Source organism: Lolium rigidum, chromosome 4, assembly GCF_022539505.1.
Source record: "Lolium rigidum isolate FL_2022 chromosome 4, APGP_CSIRO_Lrig_0.1, whole genome shotgun sequence".
In the NCBI taxonomy this organism is placed as follows: domain Eukaryota; kingdom Viridiplantae; phylum Streptophyta; class Magnoliopsida; order Poales; family Poaceae; genus Lolium; species Lolium rigidum.
Genome location: NC_061511.1, coordinates 253,907,214 through 253,923,668, shown reverse-complemented (window position 1 = coordinate 253,923,668; position 16,455 = coordinate 253,907,214). Strand labels below are relative to the sequence as shown.

At 48.0% G+C, this 16,455-nt stretch overlaps 2 protein-coding genes across 2 annotated transcripts; both read right to left on the bottom strand.

Moving 5' to 3' along the window:
* Positions 1-494: 494 nt before the first annotated feature.
* Positions 495-2,108, bottom strand: LOC124648605. Its single transcript, XM_047188334.1, has 3 exons — positions 1,964-2,108; positions 1,401-1,797; positions 495-1,158 (listed from the first exon to the last, which is right to left on the bottom strand). The coding sequence occupies exons 1-3, from the start codon at positions 2,106-2,108 to the stop codon at positions 495-497; spliced, it is 1,206 nt and encodes a 401-aa protein (XP_047044290.1).
* Positions 2,109-3,162: 1,054 nt separating this feature from the next.
* LOC124650274 lies at positions 3,163-15,886 on the bottom strand. Its single transcript, XM_047189819.1, has 5 exons — positions 15,770-15,886; positions 15,217-15,677; positions 14,797-15,118; positions 13,197-14,363; positions 3,163-3,349 (listed from the first exon to the last, which is right to left on the bottom strand). The coding sequence occupies exons 1-5, from the start codon at positions 15,884-15,886 to the stop codon at positions 3,338-3,340; spliced, it is 2,079 nt and encodes a 692-aa protein (XP_047045775.1). The 3' UTR covers positions 3,163-3,337.
* Between the last annotated feature and the right edge of the window lie 569 nt (positions 15,887-16,455).

Below are 16,455 nucleotides of genomic sequence, written 5' to 3'. Positions count from 1 at the left end.
TATCGTAAATGTTATCTATTATACTTAAAACAATATAAAATAAAGCTACCACGTTAGTCTACAAAGGTTAAAAAGCTCCTTAAGAGTAGAACTGGTAGATGCAAACTTCTGTTAGAAGATAATGCTTCCAAGAAAGAAATGTATGGAAGTGGACGCCACTATACTTGTAAAAGTCACAGGCAGACAAGAAGGCTATTGAAAGAATAAAAATAATGGACTTCAGAAATCTGACTATGACCCAATAGAATGTTAAAAAGAATTCCACAGCTATAAGCCCACCCTACATGTCAGTCAAGATAACTTGGCCTGCTTGAATGACATATGGATACATAGCATTACATGTCCTTTGGCGTTATATGGATACATAGCATTACATTAGCATAGCACTCCTTACATATCCTTTGGCAAATCATGCTATAAATAAGTTTGTGTTGGCAAACTAGCAGACATTAAATAACAGGATTCGAACTATTTGAAACAAACAAGCTATCTAGCTAGCCTTCGACATGGGCTTCTAGTTTGTTTTCTGGGGAATCTGCTACCAAACATGGTGTGTACGGGAAAGAGGATTTTATGTATGCCGTATGACTATAACAATCATCTGGGCATACTTTACCCAAAAGTTGAACCCTAGAGGTATTCAGATGATAGACCACAGCTCTGTCAAGCGAAAGATTCAAGAATATGGCATCTTTGTAAGGATGAAATCCAAGGACACTAATGTCTCCTATGAAGCTCTGTACAACCTCAGATTCACTGTCAACCATATCATCGTTGTCTGAATCCCATTCGACTTTACTCTTCAAAAGTGCATTATTGCTGTCATCTTCATCCTTGTTAGCATCTTGTAAACTTTGTTGACCATAGTGTTCAACACTGTCAGCATCTTCTAAAATCCAGGGTCCCTCTTTGGCATTCTCATCATAAACACTCGTTACAGGCGAGACACTATGGTCAATGTCAATGTGATGCTTCAGCACCCACTCTGTCGCACCACATGAATCGTCAAGGATCCAAATACGAAGCATGTACTGATCATGAAATAGTGCACAACATAACCCTTCCTTTGATCGTCCTAGATAAACATCCTCGTATTCGGACTCCCCAATATCTGTTGGCATTTTAATTACCCGATACTTATTATTTGACAAGGATATTCTGAAAAATAATAAATCATCAATAAAACCACATTCAATAATTGGTGGAATTGCTTAGTCTTTTAAGAGGAAAAGCATGGTGGAAGAAATAAGATATAGATAGAACTACACATGGAAGCATGAACTCGCAAATACAAGTTGTTTAAAGGTCAAATTATACAAATATATACCTGTGACTATATGAGCACTGGATTAAGAAATAATCAGCATTGCAGTAACACAACTGTATCATATGGTGCTTACCTCATAACAGTGAAGCCACCATTGCACTGCACAAATAATGCACCCTGCCAATAAGCGCTGCAGTTCTGACCGAATGCATTGGACCCCTGCAATACCTTGTCAGAAGCCATCCCTGCGGCCTCGCCTTCCCGGACAAAAGCCCTCTCTTCCCACTGACCCGTGCGTGATGAAAAGGCACACAGAGGCCATACTGATGCTGGCCACTCCTTGGATGGTTCGGCCCTCTCCTCTATGAAAGGGCTTTCAGGAACGATCAAGACCTCGTAGTACAGTGACTCGGCGGGATCAAACACAAGGTGTGGCGGCTCGTTGAACCTCCCTGGGAGCGGGGGAGGGGGCGGGGGCAAGCTTGCCCGCCACTGTGTCGCGGGGTTGGCCACGTGGAGCCCTTGCATGTCTTTGTAAAGCAGGAGTCCATTACAGTGACTCAGGACGTAGGCTCTGTTGCACTGGCCTGGCAGCCGATGGAAGTTGAGCTTGCCCAAGATATCCGGCTCCATGGAGGGGTGAGAGAGGAAAACCGGATAATCGTAATCAGTATACATGAGGAAGATCCCGCGCACCAAGTGCGGGCTCCGGGAGCAGCAGCCGGCGGCCGTCGACGATGGCGCGCCACACCTTGCACACGCACCGTGCGGTGGCGAGGCTGCGCAGCGGGAGGCGGCGGAGGATTTCCGCGAGGGCGTCCGCGGGCAGCGCCACGGCCATCGGATCTCCTTCCATCCTCAGGTCAGATGAGATCAAGGATGTTGAGATCCATCGAGCACCAGGGGTTTTGGCAACCAGGATGGCGAGGATTTCTAGATCTTAGCTTCCCCGGAATGGGGATCGGATGAAAAGATGAAAGATGGAAACTTAAGACATAAGCATTGACGGTGGGCCCGCGTAGCCGTGGCTTTTTGCGGTTTTCTTAGTTTTACTTTTTCCCTTTTATGTTTTATTTTTGTCTTATTACCTTTTCAATTTTCAGAATTGTTCGAATTTAAAAAATGTTTGAATTTGAACCATTTTTTGAATTTGAACAAATTTTGAATTTAAAAAAATTCCGATTTCAAAAAATATATCTAGAAATGTTTGCATTACAAAAGTGTCGGACTATCGGAGTTTTGCAGCAGTGTTCTCCACAGGAGGGGGTGGTGTCCTTGTGAGGGTTCTTTGCGGTGCTAGACCTCTGTATCTCATATTTCAGGGTGGAAATCCTAGGTTTGACCTTCGGTGGTTTGTACCTGGCAATGGTGAATCCATAGTCATTTCCTTGTTAAAGGGATTGTCTGGAGATTGGACCTTTTGCATGGTGAAAACCTGGGATCTGACCTTGCTGGCTAGATCAGATGACGAAGGTGTTTGTGCAGTGTTTCCTTCTTAGAGGCGCCATTTTTTGAGAAACTTCTATGCTCTCAAGGTGTCGTCGTCATTGGTGGTGCTACGGCGAGTCTCTTATTGCTTCGGCAAGGTCTTTGCTTTCTTTTTTTCTTCTTCTTTTGGTTCTCTTTGTTTTTTGGTTGTATGCATCTTTAATGGCTAGACTTGCTCCGATCATTATGTTGTTGTAGAGTTTAGGTGTACTGTAATAGATATCATCTTGGTATTAATATATTCCCTTAATTTGGTATTAATATATTTTCTTTATAAAAAAAAAACAGTTTGCTTACCAACTGGCGAAAACTTCATTTATAGGATAAATTTGCCATGTCAACTTTAGCTTCGCTGACATCAAACAAACAATTTGTAATACCTCATGAGGGCATAAGAGAGAAGCCAAGGCTGCTTATAAACACATTTTCTTCTTGGATAGCAATACGACATAACACATCATTATCAAACCATACGACGCAACAAACAGCTTCTAGCTTAAAGACTATTGGGACCCTAATCATGCATAGCTGCTACAGCTACTAATTGTAAGCACTGCCATGCTAGGTAAGCATACCTGCATCTCAAGAAGGCATTTGGTAGAGACTAGGGTTCTACCGGGTCTAGGGCGGAGATTGTAAGGGTGGAAGTGAGGGGGGAGAGGTTGGAGAGCTCGGCGCCGGCGGCTGGGCGCCGTCGCGGAGGAAGGAGGCGGCGGCTAGGGTTGTTGCGGCGGGGGCACGGGGGTCTCCCGTCTCCCTTCGAGAGACGAGACGATGTTGATACCGAATATTGTCCGATTAATCTCGAAGGGATACAAGTGTTTATATAGGAGGACGGCCTCCTCTAAACCCTAATTTACTTGGGCTAAGCCCCTAATTTACTTGGGCTAAGCCCATAACTAGCCACTAGTGGCTTCCTGCGTGTATAGGTCAAACCGACCATAACATCTCTCCCCGCCTTCTCAAACAGCTCGTCCTCGAGCTGAACTTCGAAACTGCCGGCGGAGATCTTCAAGCTTCTCCCACGTCGCCTCGTCCTCCGGCAGGCCTCGTCCAATGCACCAAGACGTGCCAAACACCACGGCGCTGCCGGGCCTTCAACACGCGAGCCACACTCGGCCGGGGCAGGCTCGAGACGCCCATCCGAAGTAGGTGGAAGAGCTGGTGGTGCGGAAGGAGGGTCGCCCGGTAGGCCTTCGGGAGACCGACGTTGAAGACGTCGTGGAGGCGCGAGCCCGCAGGCAACTCGAGGCGGTAGGCGAGCTTGCCGATGCGCTCCGGCACACGGAAAGGACCGGCGTAACGAGGGCCCAACTTGCGCCGGGAGCGCGGGTCCAAGGACCGGGTCGTCCGGTGAAGAAGGCGGAGCCGGACCCGTCGTCCACCGCAAACTCCGCCTCGCGATGATGAGCATCATAGTACTTCCTAGCCAGCCGCTGAGCCCGAAGAAGTCGGCCGGCGCGCCTCAGCTAGTATCTCGTCGCGGGTACGCAGCAGGTCATCCGCCGTGTCAGTACGGGCCGTGCCAGACGCATAAGGAAGCATCGCCGGTGGTGGCCTCCCGTAGACCACCTCAAAGGGAGTAGTGTGCAGCGCGGAGTGGTAGGACGTGTTGTAGCAGTACTCGGCCCACGCCAGCCAGTCCACCCAAGCTCGTGGGTGATCCCCGGTGATGCGGCGCGCGGTACATGGCGATGATCTTGTTGACGACCTTCGGCCGGCCGTCCGTCCGAGGATGAAACGCCGTGCTCATGCGGAGCTTCACGCCTGCCAACCCAAAGGGGTCCCTCCAGACGTGACCCGTGAACACAGGATCACGATCACTGACGATGGAGGACGGAAACCCATGGAGGCGAACGATGCCGTCGAAGAAGGCGCGTGCCACGGACGCCGCCGTATAGGGATGGCCGAGGGCGATGAAGTGCGCGTACTTGGAGAAACGGTCGACCACCGTGAGGATGACGGACTTGCCGCCAACCTTCGGCAGCCCCTCGATGAAGTCCATGGAGATGTCCGCCCACACTCGGGACGGCACGTCCAGCGGTTGCGGTAAGCCCGCCGGACGGAGCGTTTCCGTCTTGTTCCGGCGGCATGTGACACACGCTCGCACCCGGTCTCGCACCGGGACGCCATCCCCGGAATGTAAAAATCGGCGCGGAGACGGTGCGGGGTCTTCGGACGCCCTCGTGACCTGCGGGAATGCGCCAAGGACAAGGCCCGGTGGCGCGGTCTCCATGATCCGGCACAAAGATGCGGCGCCCATGGAGGAGTAGTCCCTCGTCCGGGCGCCATGGCGCGTCCAGCTCGCCGTCGGCCGGGCGGCGGCGCGCTGCTGCGCATCCGCGGCCTCGGTAGTAGCGCGGCGAACCTCGTCGATGAAGGCGAAAGATGGCCCGGAGTGGATGCGGAGGGCCGCACCGACCGTGGGCGCGTCCGCGGCGTCGTCGATGTCGCGGCGGGACAGGGCGTCGGCGGCCGTGTTGAGGCGGCCGGGCGGTACTCGACGGTGAAGTCGAAGCCGAAGAGCTTGCCGATCCACGCGATGCTGCGGCACCGTGGAGAGGCGCTGATCCAGCAAGAACTTCAGGCTGTAGTGGTCCTGCGCACACGGAATGTCCGGCCCCAAAGATACGCCCGCCGGTGGCGCACCGCTCGGACCAGCCCGATCAGCTCGCGCTCATATGCGGCGAGCTTGTGGTGGCGCGCGGCGAAAGGGCGGCTGAAGAAAGCGAGTGGCCCTCGCCTTGGTGAAGGACGGCGCCGAAGCCGATGCCGGAGGCGTCGCAGTCCACCACAAACGGCTCGTCGAAGTCCGGCATCCGAAGAACGGGGCCCGTTGTGAGTGCCCGCTGCGAGGCGGCGAAGGCCGTGGCCGCCTCCTCGTCCCAGGAGAAAGCGTCGCGGCGAAGCGAGCGCGTGAGAGGCGCGGCGATGAGGCCGAAGTCCTGGATGTACCGCCGGTAGTATCCCGCGAGGCCCAAAAATCCGCGAAGAGCTCGCGGCGGCCGGGGCGTCGGCCGGGCGGCGACGGCGGCGACCTTGTCCGCGTCCATCGCGACACCGTCGGCGGAGATGACGTGGCCCAAGTACGCGACGGAGGTCGTGCCAAACGAGCACTTCGAGCGCTTGAGATGAAGACGATGCGCTCGAAGCTCGTTGAAGATGATGGCCACGTCTTTGCAGGTGCTCCGCCCGAGGATGCGGTGTAGATCAAAATATCATCAAAGAAAACAAGCACAAAGCGTCGTAAGTAGGGGCTGAGCACGTCGTTCATCAGGGCCTGGAAGGTCGCCGGCGCGTTGGAGAGGCCGAACGGCATCACCAAAAACTCGTAGTGGCCATGGTGAGTGCGGAACGCCGTCTTGGCGATGTCGTCCGGGTGCATGCGCACCTGATGATAGCCCGAGCGCAAGTCGAGCTTGGTGAAGAAGCGCGCGCCATGCAGCTCGTCCAGGAGCTCATCCACGACGGGGATGGGGAACTTGTCCTTGGACGTGACGATGTTGAGGGCGCGAAAGTCGATGCGGAAGCGCCACGTGCCGTCGGTCTTGCGCACAAGGAGCACGGGGGCGCAGAACGGCGACGTCGAAATCCGGATGATGCCCTGTGCTAGCATGACCGCCACCTGGCGCTCGAGCTCGTCCTTCTGCAGCTGGGGGTACCGGTACGGCCGCACAGCGACGGGCGCCGTGTTCGGCAGCAGGTGTATGCGGTGGTCACAGGGCCGCGAGGGAGGGAGGCCCTGCGGCTCGTCGAAGAGGTCGCCGTGCTGCTGCAGTAAGTCGGCCAAGGAGCGGGTGCGCCTCGTCAAGCGCGGCGGCCATCAGGTGGAGCTGCGGGGATGCGCCAGTGCTGCCCAAGCCCGTCCAGTGAACACGGCGGCCGCCCTCGCGCCAGAAGATGAGGGACAGCACGTCGAGGTCCCAAAGGATGGGGCCTATGAAGGAGATATGCCCTAGAGGCAATAATAAAGTGGTTATTATTTATATCTCTATGTTTATGATAAATGTTTATATGTCATGCTATAATTGTATTAACCGAAACATTAGTACATGTGTGATATGTAGACAAACAAAGAGTCCCTAGTATGCCTCTTAACTAGCTTGTTGATTAATGGATGATTAGTTTCATAATCATGAACATTGGATGTTATTAATAACAAGGTTATATCATTGTATGAATGATGTAATGGACAAAGGTTGAAGACGCAAGGCGTCACAATCCTCCAACTATTGGGGCACTAACAATATTCGCATATCCATGAAGTGACCATCCTTAATATGCACCGTTATTAAGACTCGTCGTTTCGAAGCATCACGTGATGATCGGGTGTGATAGATTCTACGAGTGCATACAACGGGTGCAAGCTAGATTTGCACATGCAAATACCAAGGTTTAAACTTTATGAGCCTAGCATGTATAGACATGGTCTCAAAAAGTTGTCATGAATTGATGGATAAAATTATGAGTGAAATTGTTCATCATATTACATAGTTACTAATAAGTGAAATCTAGAACACTTGTCATATGATGATCAACTTCAAAGTAAGAACCTCAAGGTTATTGGTATTTGATCAACAAACCTAGAAGTTATTGATGTTGAAGTGTTTTTCTGAATAATGAGGAAAGCTAAAAGAAACTGCAAAAGATATTCTGGCAAAAAGAAAAGAAAATACTAGAAGGTCTAGCTCAGGTGTATATATTTTGAATCGTTTGGCGCTTGCAAAATCTTTTCTAAAAAGTAATGATTGAAATACCGTTCATAGGCCGAGAGTTGAACGGGCAACTAACTTAGTGAAAACATACATAATGATATATGTGATTCACTGGGCATAGTTGTGTGCGGGAGATTCTTCTACTTCATGAAAACTTCCAACAATGAATTGAGTATATATGTGGATATATTCAATAAGGAAGAAGTTTGAAACATTTGAATGGATTCAAATAAATTTCAGCATGAAGTGGAAATCATCGTAATAGAAAAATCAAATATCTATGATTGGATCATGGTGGAAATATTTGAATTATGAGTTTTAGCGAACATCTAAGAGAGTTATGAAATTGTTCTACAACTCACGTTTCTTGGAGTATCATAGTAATGATGAAGTATCCAAGAGATGTATCCAAACCTTGTTGGATCAATGATGAGATAAGATATTGACGCCATAATATTTTTGTGGATTATGCTTTAGTGACTACCGCTTTTACACTGAATAGAGCATCATCATGATCCGTTGAAATGACACCATACGAGTTATGGCATGGGTATGAACCCTGATAGTCTTTTCTTAAATTTTGGTATGCATAGCATAAGTAAATAAGTTTACAACCAAAATGGGATGAATGTCTTTGTTGGTTATCCCAGAGATTTGATTGGGAATTCTTCCCACGAGACAAAGACAAAAGTGTTTGTCAATGTTTCTTATTTCCAAGAAATTGTTTCTAGTGAAGTATTTGAGTGGGAAGACAATATAATTTGATAAGGTTTATGAACCTGAGCATAATGATCAGAGTAGCGCAGCATTGGAATTGGTTCCGGAAGCGACCACGACGATCATGGCTCCCATGACTACAAAGTGTTTTAGCCATGGAGATCGAAGTACTTATTGAACCTTGTAGGTATGGTTTACTTTGTGATCAAATAAATGATTTGTGGACAAAGGATTGATTTTGAACAATGATAAACCAACTACAAAACAAAGAAGTTATGATGGGCCCTGACTCCGTTAAAATGGCTATACGCCATGAAATCCAAGATAGATAAATACTTTTTGAAAGTAAGTAGATCTATAAAATTGATGGACTTGGATGAAATATCCTTGAAGAAGCTCGACTTGTCGAAAAGTTGTTTACGACAAAGTTCAAAGAGTTGAATGCGATAAGATTAGATCTTCCGTAGCAATGCTTATAGTCTATGTGGATTATTCTAGTAATCACTACATATTTCTTTTATGAGATATGTTAGTAGGATGGCAAAATACATTACTTATCAGAAGTGTGTATTAAAGGTGTATACAAGATACAAACCAAGAGTTTTGCTAGTCCGTGGAATACTAGATAGATATACGAACTTCAATTGGATGAAGTAAGTATCGCGGAGTTGGAATCTTCACCGGATGAAATAGTCAAAGAGTTTTTGATTTCATCAGAGACGATGAAGAGGCTTGCATTTGCAAGAAATTAAGTGGGAGCGCTGAGACATATTTATAATACTTATATAGAAGACATATAGTTGGTTATAAATAATGTAATTACATACTTGATTAAAAGGTTTCATTGAGAAATTAATTTCAATGAAAGGATATGGACTGAAACATATTTAGTGTCAAGATCTATGAAGATAGATTGAAACATATAATAAGTTTAAGTCAAAGTACATAAAATAGATATTGAAGTAGTTCAATATAGAAATATTGAGAAAATGTTCTTATCATGTGAAGTTTTAACAAGACTTGAGTGTATCTGACACTCAATGAGTAAAAAACACATGAGTGATTATAGATCACATATAATATGTACACAATCAGATGTCATGTGCTCTTAAAAATGTTATGAGCATGTACCAGAATGATTCATGTAATGATCATTGAAAAACAGTAAGAATATTCTTGAGTACTTGAGAAGAACCAAGGATATATATATATATATATAGTTTTGTATGGAGAAATGATAAAACAAATCGCTGTAAGGTGTTGCACCGATATTAGTTTTGTCACATATGAAAATAAAATTTCAAATCTCAAATTAGACTAAGTGTTGTTAAAAAGGTAGCACAATGAGCTAGAAGTTGTCTATGCTAGATTTAGAAGAGTTCTAAATATTATGACGGATTCTACAAAAGAAGGCAGAGTATGTCATTGTTTTGACAATGACAAAGGATGTTAAGTCAAGAGGTTCTTTGAGAACTTGGTGTAGTTCCGACAGAATCAGAACTTTGAAGCTATATTGTGTGTGACAATATTAGTGACATATTTCAGACCGCGGAATTAAGGTTCCACAAGAATACCAAACATATTTAATGCCGACTCATTTGGAAATGAGTGATGTGTTAAGACGCAAATGAATTACAAAATACATACGTTTCTGAGCGTGTCAGATCCGTTGACTAAAACCTCTCCCGTGAGCAAAACATGATAAAGCACCGGAAGGCCAAGGTGTTATATCTTTACAAATGTAAACTAGATTATTGACTCTAGTGCAAGTGGGAGACTCGAAGGAGATATGCCCTAGAGGCAATAATAAAGTGGTTATTATTTATATCTCTATGTTTATGATAAATGTTTATATGTCATGCTATAATTGTATTAACCGAAACATTAGTACATGTGTGATATGTAGACAAACAAAGAGTCCCTAGTATGCCTCTTAACTAGCTTGTTGATTAATGGATGATTAGTTTCATAATCATGAACATTGGATGTTATTAATAACAAGGTTATATCATTGTATGAATGATGTAATGGACACACCCAATTAAGCATAGCATAAGATCTCGTCATTAAGTTATTTGCTATAAGCTTTCGATACATAGTTACCTAGTCCTTATGACCATGAGATCATGTAAATCACTTATACCGGAAAGGTACTTTGATTACACCAAACGCCATCTGCGTAAATGGGTGGTTATAGAGGTGGGATTAAGTATCCGGAAAGTATGAGTTGAGGCATATGGATCAACGATGGGATTTGTCCATCCCGATGACGGATAGATATACTCTGGGCCCTCTCGGTGGAATGTCGTCTAATGTCTTGCAAGCATATGAATAAGTTCATAAGAGACCACATACCACGGTACGAGTAAAGAGTACTTGTCGGGAGACGAGGTTGAACAAGGTATAGAGTGATACCGAAGATCAAACCTCGGACAAGTAAAATATCGCGTGACAAAGGGAATTGGTATCGTATGTGAATGGTTCATTCGATCACTAAAGTCATCGTTGAATATGTGGGAGCCATTATGGATCTCCGGATCCCGCTATTGGTTATTGGTCGGAGTGAGTACTCAATCATGTCCGCATAGTTCGCGAACCGTAGGGTGACACACTTAAGGTTTGATATCGTTTAAGTAGATATGGAAATATGGAATGGAGTTCGAAGTTTTGTTCGAAGTCCCGGATAAGATCCCGGACATCACGAGGAGTTCCGGAATGGTCCGGAGAATAAGATTCATATATAGGAAGTCATATTCCAAGTTTGGAAATGATCCGGTGCATTTATGGCAGGTTCTAGAAGGTTCTAGAAAAGTCCGGAAGAAATAAGGATGGAAGGTGGAGTCCCAGAGGGACTCCACCCACCTTGGCCGGCCAGCCTAAGGGAGGAGGAGTCCCAAGTGGACTCCTCACCATGGTGGCCGGCCACCCCACCAAGGAAAGGGGGGAGTCCCACTCCCCCTAGGTTTGGACACTTGGAAGGTTTTTGTTGGGGACTTATTCGGACACTTTGACCTAAACCTTGGGGCTTCCACCTATATAAAGAGGGGAGAGAGGGGCTGGCCGGCCACTCAAGCCACCACCATGGCCGCACCCCTCAAGGGTGCCCTAGCCGCGCCCCTCTCCCCAAACCCTAGCACCTCTCCTCCACTATTTCTCCCGCATATGCTTAGCGAAGCTCCGCCGGAGATCTCCATCAACACCGCCACCACGCCGTCGTGCTGCCGGGATTCCGAGGAGGATCTACTACTTCCGCTGCCCGCTGGAACGGGGAGTAGGACGTCGTCATCAACACCGAACGTGTGACCGAGTACGGAGGTGCTGCCCGATCGTGGCACCGTGATCAAGATCTTCTACGCGCTTTTGCAAGCGGCAAGTGATCGTCTACCGCAGCAATAAGAGCCTACTCTTATAGGCTTTGGAAATCTTCAAGGGTTAGTCTTGATCATCCCCTCGTTGCTCCCGTCTTCTAGATTGCATCTTGGCTTGGATTGCGTGTTCGCGGTAGGAAATTTTTTGTTTTCTATGCAATGTTATCTTACAGTGGTATCAGAGCCGTGTCTATGCATAGATGGTTGCACGAGTAGAACACAATGGTTTTGTGGGCGTTGATGCTTATGTTGTCTTTAGTTCGAGTACTTTGCATCTTTGTGGCATGGTGGGATGAAGCGGCTCGGGCTAACTTTACATGACCGCGTTCATGAGACTTGCTCCACGTTCGACATGCAACTTGTATTGCATAAGTGGCTTTGCGGGTGTCTGTCTCTCCCACCATAGTGAAGATTCAATTTACTCTTTCTATTGACAACACTAGTATCACCGTTGTGGTTCATGTTCGTAGGTAGATTAGATCTCTCTCGAAAACCCTAAACCACGTAAAATATGCAAACCAAATTAGAGACGTCTAACTTGTTTTTGCAGGGTTTGGTGATGTGATATGGCCATAATGTGATGATGAATATGTATGAGATGATCATTATTGTATTGTGGCAACCGGCGGAGCCTTATGGTTGTCTTTATATTTCATGTTGAGAGGTTTTTCAAATTAGTTGTAATAGTTGCTACATGAGCTGAACAACCATGAAGACGGCGCCATGGACCTTGACGCTACGCCGACGATGATGGAGATCATGCCCGAAGATGATGGAGATCATGTCCGTGCTTTGGAGATGAAGATCAAAGGCGCAAAGACAAAAGGGCCATATCATATCACATATGAACTCGCATGTGATGTTAATCCTTTATGCATCTTATTTTGCTTAGATCGCGACGGTAGCATTATAAGATGATCCCTCACATTAATATCAAGATAATAAAGTGTTCTCCCTCGTATGCACCGTTGTAACAGTTCGTCGTTTCGAAGCATCTCGTGATGATCGGATGTGATAGATTCAACGATTCACATACAACGGGTGTAAGCCATGTTGCACACGCGGAATACTTGGGTTTGCTTGACGAGCCTAGCATGTACGGACATGGCCTCGGGACAACGGAAACCGAAAGGTTGAACACGAGTCATATGGATGATATGATCAACATGTTGATGTTCACCATTGAAGCTACATCATCTCACGTGATGATCGGTTTTGATGTAGTGGATTTTGATCGTAAGCACTGCCATGCTAGGTAAGCATACCTGCATCTCAAGAAGGCATTTGGTAGAGACTAGGGTTCTACCGGGTCTAGGGCGGAGATTGTAAGGGTGGAAGTGAGGGGAGAGGTTGGAGAGCTCGGCGCCGGCGGGCCGGGCGCCGTCGCGGAGGAAGGAGGCGGCGGCTAGGGTTGTTGCGGCGGGGGCACGGGGGTCTCCCGTCTCCCTTCGGAGACGAGACGGTATTGATACTCGAATATTGTCCGATTAATCTCGAAGGGATACAAGTGTTTATATAGGAGGACGACCTCCTCTAAACCCTAATTTACTTGGGCTAAGCCCCTAATTTACTTGGGCTAAGCCCATAACTAGCCACTAGTGGGCTTCCTGCGTGTATAGGTCAAACCGACCATAACAGCATTCCTCTTCTTGTATCGTCGCTAGACCTTCGAATTTGTGGGATGAAAGAAGCACCCCCTTTTGCAGACTTTGACAATAACATTGAACTGTGAGGATCATGATATGGATTTGGTGAGATACTAGAACCATGCTGGTAAAGAGATGAAGTTGACATCATATGACTAGCAGGGTTTCTTGAAAATATGGTCTGCTGACTTGATACCAAACTGAACTCTGAGCCATAGCCATCAGTAGAGCACACCTCGTTTTGGGGAAACGAGTCTGTTGGCAACCGAAACAAACCAGAAGAGCTAACTGGTATTTTTGCATCATCACCTGGTAAACTGATCCTGCTTAGGTAGCCTCCTGACACTGGCAGTGCCAATATTTCCTGGTTAAGAGACATGCAAAGTGGAAGTTGTGTGTCATTGAATTGCAAATCATCCTCTATGTAGTGATCCTCTGGTGCTGGAAGTGCTAACATGTCCTGTCTGGGTGGACTTGCCCTGCTCAGCTTTTCTCGGAGGGACATCTTGGCATGTTGAAGGGCATCTAGGACACCTCCAATATCATCACTTGAGAGTTGATGCGGCTGCATGTCAATCTGATTATCAGTATGGTTATGAAAGCATGACGAACTCCATTCAGACATTTTACTTTTAGGAGTATCGCTTAAAGGGCTTCCAACTGATGGTGTGGTTATGTAGTGCTCATAAGGGCGAGCATTCACATGGTAGCTTGAACCACTATCTGAATTTCCATCTCCTTGACCTTTATTATGTCCTGTAATTGGGATGCTAGTATAGCCTTTTTGTGGCAAAGAAGCAGATCTTCCAAGATTACTACACCCACTCCCATCAATAATTTCAGTGTAACTTCTATGTACCAGCTCATCCTTCCTGGCATGCAATTCACTATCAACTGAAGCAACTACTGGAGTAGCCCACCCAAAATCATTACCAGATTCTTTGCACTTCCCAGTAGCCCTTACTTCTGGAACATTTGATGACAAGTCAGAGACAGAACCATTCAACAAACATTCCGAGGGACTGTTGATTCCAAACAGATGTTTACCTCTTGACGGTGCGTCTTCACGCACTACTTCTTTAGTCATAATCTGACCAGCTCTGCCCCTCAGCTCCGAAGCTTTTTCATTCTGGTTTAACTTATTGTCCCGGTCAATATCACCCTGGAAGTTGAAATGCAGAAATACAAGTCAAACAACAAAAACAGAAGCTCTTTAAGTTTTCTATTCAGCAACTGAAATAAGTAAAAGCAAATTGTTTGGTTTATTTGACAGAAAGTTTTTCATGTTAGGAGTAGAACAATCATTCCAGACCAGATTAATACGCAGGCTTCAAAGTAGTAAAAGGGCAAGCATGGTAAATTGCAGTCTGCTATCTCAACAAGCAATTTGACATGGCTACCAAATCAATCGAATGCTCAAATCAACCCGTTGTTGAAACCACAAAATCCACCATCTCAAGTTCTTAACACAGATTATATATCTTTATGAAACGGCATCAAAATGCAAGGCAAATCTTTAAATATGGTACAACTAGCACAATAACCATTGCATTCAAACTAAAGGGCTTTGTTAACTGAAAATGGCAGCAACGTACCAAAGTTGAATCCCGGGTTCCGCTGAATTTCTTCTCCCACTCCCTCTGAGCGTTTTCCTCTGCCTCATACTGCCCAATCAGCTCAGCCTGCTTCTCGAGCACCCGCTCCATCTCCCCGTCCTTCTCATACTCCACGGTGTACCTCTCGTTGCCATCCTGAACTCCCCCATCACCAGAAGAAGAACCCCGCCCATCTTGGCTCGCCTCACCACCATCCAAATCACGCTGCTCGTCGGTGCAGACAGTACAATCTGATGTTTCCTTCTCCTCGCCCAGACCCCCGGCGGCATTGTCCTTGCCCCCCTCATCTTCAGTTCGCAATCTGATACTGCAAACAGTATGATTATTACAGCATGTTAGATAAGCAACGCACATCTATCTATATAATTAGCACATAATTCCAGCAATGTTGTTTTGTACCTCGGCTCCTTCCTCTTGATCTTCCGGCACGACTGCCCCGGCTGGTACTTGGGCGAGGAATCCGCGACGAGCGAGCGAAAGTAGCTGTTCCTCCTGTGGCTATGGCCGTGCCGCTGCCTGAGCTGCCTGGCCCTGTGATGCGGCTGCCGCCGGTCCGCGTCAGGGCTCGCGGCGCGGCCCTTCCACGACAGCCCCCCGGGGCCGGGCTGCGGCGCCCCGGCCGGGCCTCCCAGCTCCGAGCCCGACAGCGCATCCTCCGCTTCCCCGCGGGCCTCGCCGCCACATCCGTGCTCGGCGGCCTCGGGGCCACCAGCGCCGTCGTCGTCGGAGCCGGAATCCGCGGCGTCGGAGAAGCGGCCGAACCCCTGGGAGTCGAGGATGGCGAGCACGTCCGCGGCGGCCCGCTCCGCCTTCCGCCGCTGGGCCGTCACCGCCCGGAGCAGCTCCTCCAGCTCCGCGACCTGCAGCAACGGGTCAGTCAATCCGGGAATGCCGCGCGCACCGAAATGCGCGCGCGGCGCGGGAGGGGGGGGATAGCGCAGCGCGCACGTACCCGGTTGGCGAGCTGGTCGGCGCGGTCCTTGGCGGCGCGGGAGACGGAGCGCTCGGAGAGGAGGCGCGCGCGGAGGAAGTCGATGGTCATGGCCGTGGTCGCGTCCGCCGCCGCCATCTCGGCTTGCCGCTGCGTGGTGCGATTCTGTGCTCCCGGACGCTTTTGCTTTCGCTATCCGAGCGAGGAGCGACCGACCATCGTCCCGTCCCAGTGCCGGAAGTCACGTGACGACGGTGCTTTGTTTGCCCCCGACACTCCCGCGCCCCACCCACCGTCACTCACGGCAGGGCAGGGCCGGTGGCCGGTGGGGCGTGGCCGCCGTAATCGACAAGGCAGTAGTAATGATAAACCACCACCACCACCACCACCACCGGCCTGTGTCAGCTCAGGTTGGTAGAATTCTGATCTAGAGTACGTAGTATTTTACTTTAGACACCAAATGTCTGTGGCCTCTTGCCATCTCTAGCATTGAGTCGTCAGCCGCATGAGTACGGTTGAGGTTGTGGGAAGACATTACCGGGTTGTCTGACATGGATAAAATCTCCGTCGATATCGAATGGGAGCTACCTAGTCTGGACGGTGCGCGAACGTGCTTGGCAACGTGAGGCAGCTCCATCAGTCAAAGTGTTGGTCATGAGCTCGCGGATGAGACCGAGCTCGTCGAAGAGGCGCCAACGACAACACAA